The 15,479-nt window shown below is 36.2% G+C and overlaps 1 protein-coding gene across 3 annotated transcripts in view; it reads left to right on the forward strand.

Annotated features, from left to right (window-relative positions):
- The window catches only part of MRPS35 (mitochondrial ribosomal protein S35), a 47,043-nt gene that overhangs the window by 10,134 nt on the left and 21,430 nt on the right, over window positions 1-15,479 (forward strand). For all 3 annotated transcript variants that reach the window (XM_059387189.1, XM_059387188.1, XM_059387190.1), the window contains 3 exons: window positions 6,002-6,141; window positions 12,901-13,010; window positions 15,305-15,374. In XM_059387189.1, coding sequence (XP_059243172.1) covers window positions 6,002-6,141; window positions 12,901-13,010; window positions 15,305-15,374 — 320 coding nt within the window. The remainder of the gene's footprint in view (window positions 1-6,001; window positions 6,142-12,900; window positions 13,011-15,304; window positions 15,375-15,479) is intronic.

The following is a 15,479-nucleotide window of genomic DNA, read 5'->3' on the forward strand; positions in this document are numbered from 1 at the left end:
AGGAAAACATGGGCATTTCTTCGACATTGATCTTAGCACTATTTTTCTTGATATGTCTCTTTGGAAAGGGAAATAAAAGCAGAAATAAACTTTTGAGACCACCAAAATAAAAAGCTTTTGCGCAATGAAGGAAACCATCAACAAAATGAAAAGGCAACCTACTGAATGGGAGAAGGTATTTGCAAGTGATATATCTAATAAGGGTTATATAAAATATATAAAAAACTTACACAACTCAACACCAAAATATCCCAAATAATTTGATTAAAAAATGGGCAGAGAACCTGAATCAAGGAAGACATACAAATCATCAGTGGACAAGTGAAAAGATGCTCAGTATAACTAATTGTGGAAAGATTAGTGCAAATCGAAGCCACAAGGAGCTGTTGCCTCTCACCTGCTAGAAATAGTTACCACCCAGAAGGCAAGGGATACCAAATGTTGGTGAAGGTGTGGAAAAAAGGGAAACCCTATTGTACTAATGGCTAGGGATGTAAATTGATATAGCCAGTATGGAATATAGTATGTAGGTCCCTTAAAAAATTAGAACTCCCATGTGATCCAGCAATCACACTTCTGGATATATATATGTATGTGTGTGTGTATGTGTATATGTGTGTGTGTATGTATATATATTTTTTTTTTCAAAAGAAAAGGAAACATGGTATTGAAGAGATATCTGTACTCTTCTGTTCACTGCAGCATTATTTACCACAACCAAAAAATGGAAACAACCTAAGTGGGGAGTGCCTGGGTAGCTCAGTCATTAAGCGTCTGCCTTCAGCTCAGGTTATGGTCTTAGGGTCTTGGGACTGAGCACTGCATTGGGCTCCTTGCTCAGTGGGAAGCCTGCTTCTCCCTCCCCCACTTCCTCTGCTTGTGTTCCCTCTCTCAGTCTCTCTTTCTGTCAAATAAATAAATTAAAACCTTAAAAAAAAAAAGTGGGGTGTGTGTTTGATATTATTTAGTTATGAAAAGGAAGGACATCCTGCCATCTGTCACAACATAGATGGCCTTGAGGGCATTGTACTAAATGAAATAAGACAGAGAAAAACAATTGGATTATTATTTCACTTACATGTGAAATTTGAGAAAGCTGAACTCAGAAGAGTAGGGGCTACGTGGGGGAGGGAGATGTTGGTCAAAGAATACAAACTTCCAGTTTTATGATAAGTTCTGGGAATCTAACATACAGAATAGTGATTATAGTTATTAATACTGTGTTCTCTACCTGGAATTTGCTGAGAGCAGATCATAAATATTCTTAACACAAGAAGAAATGGTAATTACGTGACACTGTGTTAGTGTTGTGAATGTAATCATGTTGCAACATATATTAAGTGCATCTAGTCAATATATCGTGTACCTTAAACTTACATAATGTTTTATGTCAACTATATCTCAATAAAAATGGAAGAACAAAACCTCATTTTTATTGTATTAAATTGTCTTATATTCATTGCTAGTTTCTCCTTTTTTAGAAAAATTTTCAAGTTTTCAGTGAATTGTTAAGATGTCAAATCTGCAAGTTCCTTTTTTTTTTTTTTTTTTTTTTTTTTTTTTTTTTTGCAGACTACTCTGCAAGTAGCTATGAATAATAAATAGAACTGGAAATTGTAGTCCTTGTTCAGGTAGACTAGGGACTTAATTGTTGCATTATAGATAGCACATACATAAAGTGATGGAAGAAAATATTGCAGAGTGTTGCCTATAGATAGAAGTCAGTATAATCCAAACTGAAGATAATGTAGAAAGATGCCAAGTCAATAGTTAGTAGAGTCAGTAATGGGATACTTTGCAGAGAGTTATCTTGAAGAAATTGTTTAAAATAAGAACTTCATAGTGATACATAGATGTGGTAACATCAAGTAGCAGAAAAACTGATGATGAAAAGCAGTAGTCTTTTATTTCTCCTTTCCCCTCAGCCCCTCATTTTAGAAGTGTTCTCTTTTAGTCATTGTTTAGGTCTGATAATTACTTGCTGAGAGTATATTTGCTTATTTTTTCCACATAGTCTCATATTTATGTATGTATGTATGTATGTATGTATGTATTTGACAGAGAGATCATAGGCAGAGAGGCAGGCAAAGAGAGAGGAGAAAGCAGGCTCCCCGCTGAGCAGAGAGCCGATATGGGGCTCGATCCCAGGACCCTGAGATCGTGACCCCAGCTGAAGGCAGAGGCTTAACCCACTGAGCCACCCAGGTGCCCCATATAGTCTCTTTCTATACAGTATTTATTATATATTCTTTCTCTGTATATTTTATATATGTATAGTTATGTTAGTATATATTTTTCATTATACATACGTAAAATGGAAGTAATCACCAGACCATGATTATATTGCCAGTTCTAAATTTATTGAATTTGAACAATATTTATTGATTCCTAGATATTGGCAGAGAGAGCATGCAGAGGGGAGGGAGAGAGGAAGAGGGAAAGAGAATCTGAAGCAGAGGGTCACCTGGGTGGCTCAGTAGGTTAAAGCCTCTGCCTTTGGCTCAGGTCATGATCCCAGGGTCCTGGGATTGAGCCCCACATCGGGCTCTCTGCTCAGCAGGGAGCCTGCTTCCTCCTCTCTGCCTGCTTCTCTGCCTACTTGTGATCTCTGTCTGTCAAATAAATAAATAAATAAATAAATAAATAATCTTTAAAAAAAAAAAGAATTTGAAGCAGACTCCTTGCTGAGTACAGAGCCTCACAGGGGACTCAGTCTCATGATTTTGAGATCGTGACCTGAACCAAACCAAGAGTCCGCTTAACTGACTGCACCACCCAGATAGCCCTCACTCACTTATTCTTTTTCCTTCCCACATGCACGGAGGTAAAGGCAAAGAATTTTTTTTTCATAGTTTTATGCATGTTTTCATATATACATAGACTCAATTTCTCATCTCATTTGCATTGGACTACATACAGAAGGACATTGGAATTGTTTTAGGTTCACAGCTGTTAGTGATTGGTTGTGTAGTTTAATTCAAGAGTTAGTACCTTTGAATGAATTCTTCATGCTAATTAAAAAGGAGATATATAAATGCTCAGTACACTTGTTAAGGCTTTTCAGAAAAGAAATGAAATGTAAAAGGAGATATATAAATGCTCAGTACACTTGTTAAGGCTTTTCAGAAAAGAAATGAAATGTAAAAGCTCTTCACAGGCTGGAAGGAGAAATAGTATAGTGATCATGATTATGATATAATTTGAGCTTTTGGAAGGGCCTTTTATTGAGAAATGTAAGGAAGAAATAAAGAAGTCAAAAAGTAGGAAGAATGACTTTACTCTTACATGAAGGAAGAACAGTTTCTCCTATCTTCTTTCATGTATGTGGTCTTTTTGGGATAGTAGAATGCATTTCTATCGTTTTAGTATGTTTCTGTTTATATTGGTGCCTAGTGATAGACTGTCACTGATCATTATTCCAGATTTGTTCCTTGTTTGGCACAAACCATGTAGCACTTTTTGATCCTTTGTGAAGCCAGTTAAGGAATGTTCTGCACTGTGATAAATCTCATTTTTTTCCTTTTTAAACATTATTTTGGAATGTGCATTTATAATCTAGAAATGGGTTTTTAAATGAGGTACTTCTAAAATACTTCATAATTCTTAAATGAATGGTTTTCATATAGCACATTCAGAAAAGTTGCATTATATTTTAAGTGTTTAAGTGTTTAATCTTTCTTTGATTTTGTCTTTACACTTTTGCCAGCTTCTAGATTTAGCTTGTATCTTCCAAATAACTCAAAAGCTTTTAAAATATTTCTTCTCAATTTTCTTTTAAAGTAGGTCAGTTCAGATTTTATATCTAACTTGCAAGTGGAAAATCTGAAGCACAGGAAAGTTAGGTAATTTACCCAAAATTTAATAATCAGTGGTAGAAGTTAAGTAAAAACCAAGGTCTTTCGAAGTCTAGTCTATTGCTCTACCTATCAGATGAATAGGGGTCTATTATGTACTTTCCAGTTGGCTGTATTTTTTAGACATATAATCCGGTAATTTAAAAGTTGTAATTATCATCTGGTTATTGAAATGACTTATTCAAAGTTATAAAAAATAAAAGAGTCAGTACAAACCCAAGAACTCATAAAATTCTCCAAACTAGTCTCTTATAAAGTGCTTGGCAGTGTGGCATCTTAGAATGCAGGATATTGGAATTGTTCCATGATCGGAATAAAATTTAACTTCAGTAATCATGCTCTTTCCATTTTATTTAAATGTCAGAATTGTGAGCTTTCCCCTCAAGTGTGTGAGTATTGCTCTTAAGCAGGGTGTTCAGGGAATGGTGTGAGCTATACTTAATTTGTTACCATATATTTAGTTATAAATCTTGGAGAGTCTTTGTGGCATTTTGCTGACTGGTATTAAAGCCTATAAAGGGAGCTAAATATAGTACCTACTATAAGAAAATTGTTAACTGCCTTCGGCTCAGGTCATGATCCACGGTTCTGGGATCGAGCCCCACATGGGGCTCTCAGCTCAGCAGGGAGCCTGCTTCCCTTCCTCTCTCTCTGCCTGCCTCTCTGCCTACTTGTGATCTCTGTCTGTCAAATAAATAAATAAAATCTTAAAAAAAAAAAAAGAAAGAAAATTGTTAACAATAGGAAATGTTATTGACAAAGTACCTTTCACTGTCCCTTAAATCGTCACGTGGAAGGGTTCCCACATATGCCTGTGCTTGTGACCAGCCTCTCCTGCAGTCATGCTTTTTGGAGAAAGCACAGACCCCCTGAGATTTAATAGGTTTGACCTAAGAAACCAATTACTTTTAGGTATTCTTCGAATGAATGAAGATTCTTAGAATGCAGTGAAATTTCCATGGAGGGGAGGCTGATAGTGCCAGAAGTACATCTCAAGCTGAGAGCCCTCTACCTCACTAACTTTATAGGAATAGGGCAAAATGAAATCAGCTACCTTCTTACGGAGTCCCTCAATACAGATAGCTGTAGGACATGCCAGGAGCTCTTTTTCTTTTCAGCCCCCTCTCCCCTATTCCCCACCCCTCCACTGAAGGCCTGAGTTTGTATGTGCTGTGGAGATCTGTGCTGTGGAGATAGACGGTGCACCACATTTTTGTCACGGTGCTTGAAACTTCCCATTGTGGCCCACTTCTCACAGCCAGTCCCATCTCCCCTTTCGGCTAGTTGTGTTGCCTGAATCTGAGGACAAGTCTGTTCCTTTTTCCATTTAGCTTCATTGGCACAGAAGTCACCTAGAGGAAACATGAGTTACTGTAAGGATCTATTTAATAATGCCCTAGACTGTACCTGTTCAGTTTGAGGCCCTATTCAGCTCAGTTTCTGAGAGAATGGAGACCATATCTCTCTTCTAAGAGCTCTTTCAGAGCCTTTTTCAGTTCCCCTCAGAACTTTAGTAACTTTCATTTGGGAATGAATTACTATTAACTGTTGCTTTTCTCAAAAATAATTAACACTCTGAGCACTATGAACTGTTTGCTTTTAGTTGGTGAGTGAGGGGGGATTAAACTGCCCCATCACTGGGTATGTGCAAAGCTATAATAAGCTTCTATCAAGTCATAGCTTCCTTTTAACAAAGCTTACTGCTCCTCACCAAACCCAAGTTATCTGAGTCTTTCATTTAATCACATTCCCTAACTAGGATTCATCTGAGAAGAAAAGGGGTGAAGGATGATGATGTGTTTGTGAGGTGCGGAAGAGAGTCTGCTCTTTCATTCCATGTAGCTCGAGAGTCATCTCCCTCAGTGATTTGGTCTGCTAGCGCACATTGCAACAAGAATGTACTTGGCGTGGGGTGCCTGGGTGGCTCAGTGGGTTAAAGCCTCTGCCTTCAGCTCAGGTCATGATCCCGGTGTCCTGGGATCGAGCCCCACATCGGGCTCTCTGCTCAGCAGGGAGCCTGCTTCCTCCTCTCTCTCTGCTTACTTGTGATCTCTGTCTGTCAAGTGGATAAATAGAATCTTTAAAAAAAAAAAAAAAAGAATGTACTTGGCGAAACTATACTTGAGATTATTTTTCTTAATTCTCAGATTTCTGCACTGAGTGGCCAGCTGCTCTGGACAGTGATGAAAAATGTGAGAAGCATTTTCCCATTGAAGTGGACACAACTGATTATGTTTCAGCAGGACCATCTATCCGAAACCCCAAAGCACGAGTAGTAACCTTAAGGGTAAGGAATATTTTTCTAAAAATAAGAATTATTATAATACATTAATTCAAAATAACATTTTGTATATAGAAAACTGATACTGTAGAAAATTTGGAAAACAGTGAAAATTTTAGAGTATTAAATAAAATTGCCTCTAATTCTACTACTTATAAATAACCTTGACTACTGGAATTCATTTTAGTATATATATAGTCAACCTTTGTGTATGTTAATAGGATGATACTATATTTGATTAGTTATTTGCTCTTTTTTATTTAACAATGTGAATTAAAATTTTTCCAAGGTTATTAAACATTCTTTAATTTTTTTATTGAAGTATAGTTGACATACATTATTATATTAATACCAGGTGTACAAGCTAGTGATGATTATATACATTACAAAATACTCACTATGATAAGTGCAGTTACCATCTGTTAGCATACAAAGTTATCACTCTTTAATATTATTTTTTTATTTTATTTTTAAGTTATCTCCATACCCAAGGTGGGGCTTGAACTCAAAACCCCAAGATCAAGAGTCACATCCTCTACTGACTGAGCCAGCCAAGTGCCCCTCTTTAATATATTATTCATTGCTACATAGAATAACGTAAATCAGGGTCTTTTCTATGCTAAGAGAGTGTTTGAGGCTGAACACTGATACATAATAAGAGACCAAAATCTGAATATTTGGGCTTTTTGTTTACTCTTTCAGAGATTTCTTAGGAAATAGTGATAAATAAGAGTGGTTTTAATTCTCCTTTTTAAATATCTATGCCTTGTTTTTATCTTTTCTTTTTGTCTTTTTCATTAGGTGAAACTTCTAAAATAATGTTTATGTAGTCCTTTATGCTGTTCTATACAATGGATGTGCCTCTGGCTTTTAGCTTCTAAGTATACACTGATATTCAGTTTGAGATAATAGCCTCTATTATGTTAACGATGTGTCCTAGTCCTATAGCATTTTTGAAATGGTCTCCTTTGAATTAATGTAGTAATGAATTATATTGTTGTATTTACACTTACTGAAGTGTTCTGAACCCTGATTATTTCATAGTACATCATTCTTTTGCCTTACTATGGATCTGCTCTGTTAGCATTTTATTTAGGATCGTTTGTTGCTTGGAGAAGCATTAAATCCCTGCTCCTACCCATCAGAGCATGTCACATACTATTGCAGTTCCAAGTGTCTTGCTGTAGTAACTTCCAAGTTAGTATTTGAAACCACTGTTTTCTCCGGTAAGAGTCTTGATCCACATGGCATAGCTTTCTCACACAGCAGTCACAGAGCAGTTACCTGATGGGTTTTTGTTTTTTGTTTTTTTGTTTTTAACTAAAAAAAATTTAGATTTATGGAAAACTTTCAAGGATAGTTCACAGAATCCTCCTATATTTCACACCAAATTTCTTATGTTGTTAACATTTTTACTATTGTGGTACATTTATTACAACGAGCCAATATTGATACATTATTAATTAAAGTTCATACTTTATTCAGATTTTCTTTTTAAAGATTTTATTTCTTTATTTGAGAAACAGCACTCATGAGACAGAACATGAGTTGGAGGGCATGGGAGAGGGAGAGGCAGGCTTGCCGCTGAGCAGGAAGCCCTGTTGACACCAGGCTCTGTCTCAGGACCCTAGGATCATGCTCTGAGCCAAAGGCAGATGCTTAACAGACTGAGCCACCCAGGTGCCCCTATTCAGATTTCTTTAGGCACCTCTTGACTGTGGTGGTTTCTCAGAATTTACTTGTTTTTAGTGACCTTGACAGTTTTGAGAAGTACTAGTTATGTATTTTGTGGAATGTACTTCATTTTAGATTTGTTTGATTTTCTTCTCATGCTTAGACTGGTATGTATTTTGGGGAGGAAAACCTCACCAGTAAAGTGCCATTTCATCATATCATAGCAAAGGTAGAGACTCCTTTTTTTTTTTTTTTTACACTCAAAAAATTAGATTTTGTACTTCATGTAGTTTTTATTTTAAATCAGAACAGTCCATGTTTGGGGTGCCTAAGGTGGCTCAGACAGTTAAGCGGCTACCTTTGGCCAGGGTCATGATCACAGGGTTCTGGGATCAAGACCTACTTTGGGCTCCTTGCTCAGCTGGGAGCCTGCTTCTCCCTCTACCCCTCCCCCTGCTTATGTGTGCTCTCTCTCTCTCCCTCCCTCCCCTTCTCTCTTTGTCTCTTTGTCAAATAAATAAAATCTTTTTAAAAAATGAAAAAGAAAGGGCTCCTGGGTGGCTCAGTGGGTAAAGCCTCTTCCTTTGGCTCAGGTCATGATGCCAGGGTCCTGGGTTCGAGCCCCATATCGGGCTCTGCTCAGCGGGGAGCCTGCTTCCCCCTCTCTCTCTGCCTGCTTCTCTGCCTACTTGTGATCTCTATCTGTCAAATAAAGTCTTAAAAAAAAAATGAAAAAGAACATTCCATGTGGACTGCAAAGATATGTTGACAGTCTCGCAACCATTTTTACACTATAAGGTAACAAGTAGATAAACTTTAATTTCTAGAAATATTATTAGAGGTACATCCATGTTTGATTTGTAATTTTCTTTCTTTGAAAGGTTTTGGTATCAGGATTGTGCCTTCTTTATGAAATAAATTTACAAAGCTCGTCAGCCTTTTTTTCCCCCCTAGAATAGTTTAAATATCATAGCATTATATTTATATGTTTGGAGAAATTGAAAATATTAAAATCACAAAAGACAATACATGTTTACTGTATAAATTTTAGAAAATCTAGATAAAGGGGGGGAAACCTTAAAATTATGCTTGGCCAACATTCCACAGGTTAATATAAATTACCTAGGGAGTAAGGCGCCTGGCTGGTTCAGTCAGAGGAGCATGTGACTCTGGATCTCAGGGATGTGAGTTTGAGCCCCATGTTGGGTATAGAGATTACCTAAAAATGTTTTTAAAAATTTTTTTAAAAAGTACCTAGGGGTAATTAATACCTGATATATTTTTAATAATTTAGTAAATGTTGCCTCTTTTTAATAATAATGATGATAATAACAACCAGCTGTTGTCAAGCTCCATGTTAAGTGGTTTAAAATATCTCTGAACTCAGAATCAGGAAATCTAGAATTTTGCCTTACTTTTTGTGGGCCTTAATCTTCAGTACCAGAATAGACATCCGGTTCCCTACTTGTTCTGTTTGTTTATTTTATTTTACATAAAAATAATCCGACTGCATTATTTGAAGTATCCCACAAGATACCACTTACCTATCAGGCTGCCATCCACTTTTGTCTCCTTTTTTTAAAAAATTTTTTTTGAAGATTTTATTTATTTATTTATTTGACAGAGAGATAGAGAGATCACAAGTAGGCAGAGAGGCAGGCAGAGAGAAAAGGGGAAGCAGGCTCCCCGCTGAGTGGAGAGCCCAAAGTGGGGCTTGATCCCAGGACCCTGAGATCATGACCTGAGCCAAAAGCAGAGGCCCAACCCACTGAGCCACCCAGGGGCCTCCTGTCTCCTTTTTGTCTTATACCACCATGTGAAACCTTCATCACTTCTTTGTGTTCTTTTCCTAACTCACATCTGCCCTTCTCGGACTCTTTTCACTCTACCCACTGACAGTTGAAGCTCAGTGGTGGTGTCCTGAATGGTATCATGTAGTTCAAGGGTAAAAGTAGGTAAAACAGTGGGACTAAAGCATGTGCATTCCTGTGTGACTTATTTTTTTATTTTATTTATTTTTTGGGGGGAGAACATGAGAGAGAACCTGAGTTCTCTTCGGGGGTATAGGGAGGGAGGGAGAGAGAATCCCATGCAGTCTTCTTGCCCAGTGCAGAGCCCAGTGTGGAGCTTGATCTCACAACCCCAAGATCATGACCAAAATCAAGAGTCAGATATTTAACCAGGTGTCGCCTGGCATGATTTAAAGTAATATTGTGAAGCCAGTCAAATAGTATAAAGTACTATATTAAGAGATACTCGGGGCCACTGGGTGGCTCAGTGGTTAAAGCCTTTGCCTTCGGCTTAGGTCATGATCTCAGGGTCCTGGGATCGGGTCCCGCATCGGGCTCTCTGCTCAGTGGGGAGCTTGCTTCCCCCTCTCCCTCTGCCTGCTTCTCTGCCTACTTGTGATCGCTCTCACTCTGTCAAATAAATAAATAAAATCTTTAAAAAAAAAAAGATACTCAAATTTTTAAATTCAGAGAAAGAAAGATGGTATCATATTTTTCTTGACAGTCATAAAGGTAGTGCTAAATTAAAAACAATATTTGTGTAGGACTTTTCTTTATAAATGGCTTTCTTCTATGTATTCTCATTTATTCCTGACAAAAATCCTGTGAGTACTTTGTTTTGTAAATGAGGAAACAGTAAGATCAAGTGATTTAAGGTCACTTAGCAAATAAAGTTGCAAATCTAGAAATCAAACCCAGGTCTTGTCTTTTGTATATAACTATAGTTCTTTAACTGACGTACTGTGCCTCTAAATAGAGAAGGTACTTCACACAATTAGGTTTATTTCTCAATTTATGTAACTCTTAAATATGGGCATTTGAAAGTATATACATAAAACCATGATCTCCTATGATTTGAAATGTCAGTGTTGTTTTGGGGGATAATGTTAATACAGTATTGATGCTTTAAAATGTAGCAAAAGAAAAGTCCAAGCATTCTTTGGAATTTTGGAAAAAGAATGGTAATGATTGCTGCTCAAATTCAGAGTCAGACTGTTCATCTAGTTTAATGACTACAATTTTGCAGTGCCTTTGAGTGTTAGCAGGTGGCGTGAGTGTACCACATGGCTCTAAAATATTTTGAGTTTCTGGCATAAACGCTGTATAATTTTTGAACATTCAAAGTGTTAATGTGAATGTTAGTTTTAAAGCAGTTACAATAATCAGCATTGGTGCCATTTTTTTTTTTTACTACTTCTTACATAAAAAGCTAGAACACTTAAATTTTTTAAATTGTAAATTTTTTAATTTATTGTTGAAAATGATTACATTGAAGGGAGTTTTAAAAGGAAAAAAATCATTCCATTCTCTTATTCTAACGTAAAAACTATTCTTTGTACTGTATGTGCAGGCATAAGTACAAGTATGTTAATAATTAGGGGTACATTCATTTCACTATTTCCTTTTAAGTAATTCTTATCGTTAATAATCAGAATTATATTTCTTATACCTCAAGCTGATAACCTGGTTGTTGATACGTATTCTTTCCAGGGGACTGTGGTAATTTGCACTGCCTGCGCATAGGACCCTTCTGTAGGTTGGTATTTAATAGTCAATGTTTTTCCTGCATTTATTCTTTAAAAGTATATTTTTATTTATTTATTTCCTATATTTTCTTAGTTCAAATAAAAAATTCACGGTGCTTAAAAAAAACATGTATCCTTTCTTTTTTTCATTTATGTGTTCATTCAACAAATACATGTCATATGTTCTTTAAGTGCTAGGCCATCACCAAAAATGGGACTGATACCGTTCTTACCCTGGAGAGTTTGCAGGCTAGTGGGAAAAATGGAAAAATAAATAAGCTCTTCTGCTATAATGTCTTGAGGGAAGTGCAGGGTTATTGAAGCTAACGAGAAGTAGATGTGATTGTAAAATCTTATTGAGCCTTTTTTTCTCTTCATATAGTTATGGATTTTTCTTATTCTTAATGCCGTCCATGGAAAAACAGTGTGTGGCTTACCTTACTTAACTGTATTCTAATATCTAACCTATTTTTCTATGTCAAGTCTAGTTTTCTTTTAGATACCTTCAATCCATGCCATAATTCTCTCCAAATTAAAAACTGTTCATGTAGTCCAGTGTTTCCCAAAATATGATTTAAGGAAGACTAATTCCATGAACTGTCCCTTGAAAAATAGAATATGAGGTCAGATAAATCTGGAAATTGTTACATAAGAACCCTGCGTCTTGAAATTTCAGAATGCTCATTAGCATATTACCACTTCTAAGAAGTCCTTCTATAAAGAGCCCAGTTTAACTCTGTATTATCTGAATATATTCAACAAAAATAGCCTTTTTAGAGAAATAATTCTTTTTTTTTAATATTTTATTTATTTATTTAACAGCCAGAGAACACAAGTAGGCAGAGAGGCAGGCAGAGAGAGAGGAGGAAGCAGGCTCCCTGCTGAGCATAGATCCTGATGTGGGGCTCGATCCCAGGACCCTGGGATCATGACCTGAGCGGAAGGCAGAGGCTTTAACCCACTGAGCCACCCAGGCGCCCCGAGAAATAATTCTACTTAACAGCCTCTGGGACTAGTATTAACATTTTGAGAAATGTTGAGCTGAATTTCAAATGTCTTGATCCTTCATGAATGCTCTATACCATCTTCCATGAGATACCTGGACCTTTTAAAATAAATACCCCTAAGCAAGTTGCAATGATAAAAGTCTCATAATTGCATGGTGGAAATATCTTAAAGCATTTTTGTTTTATCCCAGTATTCTTATATTCCAGCTTTACTAATACTAATTGAGTTTAATTCTTAGTGCTACTCATAAGCTGTAATATCATTTATTTAAGAGACTTATTGGTTTTAACAGGAAAGGTGCTAATGCCCAGAACTTTCAACTCAAAACAGTTTCCTCCTCCTCCTTTTTTTTTTCCCCATGAGTAAGATCAGGCTTCATAATGCATGCCGTTTGCTAACTCTACATAGACAACGGTACAGGTGGCAAAAGTTTCTTTTTGGTTAGTTTAACATTAAATGATATTGTTACTGGGTTTTGGGGTTTTCTTTTCACTAAACAAAGTATCTGAAATAATTCTTTTCAAATAACTTTTTCTTGTATTTTTAAGGTTAAACTTTCCAGTTTGAATTTAGATGATCATGCAAAGAAGAAACTCATTAAACTTGTGGGAGAGCGATACTGCAAGACTACAGATGTACTTACCATCAAAACAGACAGGTAAAGAAAAGTTCAGCCAATTGGTCATTGTGTTGTTTTTATTGGTCATTGTGTTGTTTTATTATCTTCCAGTCTTCTGGCAGTCCTTTCCTTAAGAAATGACATTGAAAATTGGGGTATACATAAACAATGAATTCTGGTACACTGAAAAGAAATTAAAACAATAAAAAAAAATCGGGGTAGCCTTATACATCAACATAAACTAACGTATTAGGTCAGTGAAGCTGTCCCATTCATGTGTTTATTTATTTTATTTTTTTCTTAAAGATTTTATTTATTTGACAGAGAGAGACACAGTGAGAGAGGGAACACAAGCAGGGGGAGTGGAAGAAGGAGAAGCAGGCTTCCCACCAAGTAGGGAGCCCGATGCAGGGCTCCATCCTAGGACCCTGGGATCATCACCTGAGCCAAAGGCAAACATTTAACAACTGAGCCACCCAGCCACCTACATTTCATGTGTTTAATATCTTCACACTAGTCTACTGTTGCTGTCCTCTTTATGGACATGGAGAGGCTTGCCTAACTGCCTACTTAAATTATTATTGTTATTTTTCAGTCTGGATTCTAATATATCCATGTGAATAAGACTCAGGGAAGATGTTAGAAGAGAACAAAAGTGTGATTTGCTAGTGATTAAGGTTTAAACTGATTTTTACAAAGTCAAAGATCTTTCAGTTCAAAATGTAAATGATTAAATACAGAAATTTAATTTACCCAGGCAATTTTGTAAATAAGAATTTTAGTGAATTTGCTTCATAAAAACAGTATTAAATTTACCTCATATGAATTTATAAATTGTGTTATTTGAGGTGAAGAAGGGTTATTGGTATGTTTTTACAAAAGGGTTATTTTATTTCTGTTTCTGGAAGGCGGGGAAGGGTAGAAGGAAAGGGGGAGAGAGAGAATCTTAAACAGGCTCCATGCCCACCACAGAGCCCAACACGGGGCATGATCTTGTGACCCCAAGATCGTGACCTGAGCAAAATCAAGAGTCAGACACTTAACTGACTGAGCCCCCAGGTGCCCCGGGATTATTTTATTTTTATCTTACCATATTTGGCTGTTTCTGAATTATGTCAAAATATAAAGACCTGCCTTTAGAGAAAAGCAAGTGGGGAGATATCTTCTCTCCCTTCCCATTCTAGTTTCAAAGCTCTTGGAAGTCATTTAAGTTTTATGTCCTCCTTCTTAATGGTGAGAAGAAGTAGTATGGCATATATAAATGAAGGCAATAATGAGGGGTGGAAAAAACTTGGGAACCCTGGTTTTAGAGTATTATAGTATGGGGGAAAATAGATTTGAGATATATTAGTAATATTCTTTTTTACTGTCTTTAGAAAATGTAAAATAAGGTTGAGTTTTTAGTTTGTGCAGCTTAAAAAATTACTTTTAAAGTGTTGCTCTTTGAAATTCTGTAAGTATCTGACAGAGTTTTTCCCTAAGTTTTCCAGTGTTGGTGGGTGTGGGTGTGTGTTTATGGTAGCAACTATTTAGAGAACTATTAAACCTAAATATGTAGAATAAGCAGAGTACTGTTAAAGTCACTTGTCATGTGATGGTTTTTTTTTTTTTTTTTAAAGATTTTATTTATTTAATTGACAGAAAGAGGGAGAGAGTGAGTCCAAGCAGGGGGAGCAGCAGGCAGAGGGAGAAGCAGGCTCCCCACTGAGCAGAGTCCAACATGGGACTCCATCCCAGGACCCTGGGATCATGACCTGAGCCAAAGGCAGATGCTTAACTTACTGAGCCACCGATATGCTCCTGTCAAATGATGATTTTATTTTATATTTAAAGAAATTGGAATTAATGATTTCCAAAAGCTTAATTTGTTATCTCATATTTATATAGAAGTTTTATCTAGTTTTAGGTCATTAATTCTGTTTTAAATACAACAACTTCAGTATAGCATTGAATAGCATAGCTTATTTTTTAAAATCTTGGCTCTGGAGAAATCAAGATGAACATTTTGATTAGCCACTGTCTTTAGTCTATCTCTATTTTTAAAATGAACTCAGTAGATACACTCACACTGTCCAGCAGACTCTTAGCCCCAAGATTGTGAAGGGCACTTGGATTGGACACAGTCATATTAAAAATAGTGTAAAACTATTATCAGATACAAATAACTCCCATTAGTGATGAAAACAAAGAGAAATAAAAGGTAGGATATTCCCTGAATATAGAGAATACCTGAATATAAGTTATCCTTTGTATTTAGTGTTTGTATATTTTGCAAATTATTTTATGTACTGAATTTTTAAAATTTTGACTTATTCTCTCTCTTTCTCTTACAGGTGCCCTTTAAAGAGACAGAATTATGATTATGCACTCTATCTGCTAACAGTTTTATACCATGAGTCTTGGGTAAGTGATTGTGTGTGAATGTTTAATAATTTTGTCAGTATAATTTAGATGGTGTTAACATTTCAAAACAGTCTGTGACAGGTAGTCAGTTGAGGATTTAATGAA

This window comes from Mustela nigripes, unplaced genomic scaffold, assembly GCF_022355385.1.
Source record: "Mustela nigripes isolate SB6536 unplaced genomic scaffold, MUSNIG.SB6536 HiC_scaffold_218, whole genome shotgun sequence".
NCBI classification, from domain to species: domain Eukaryota; kingdom Metazoa; phylum Chordata; class Mammalia; order Carnivora; family Mustelidae; genus Mustela; species Mustela nigripes.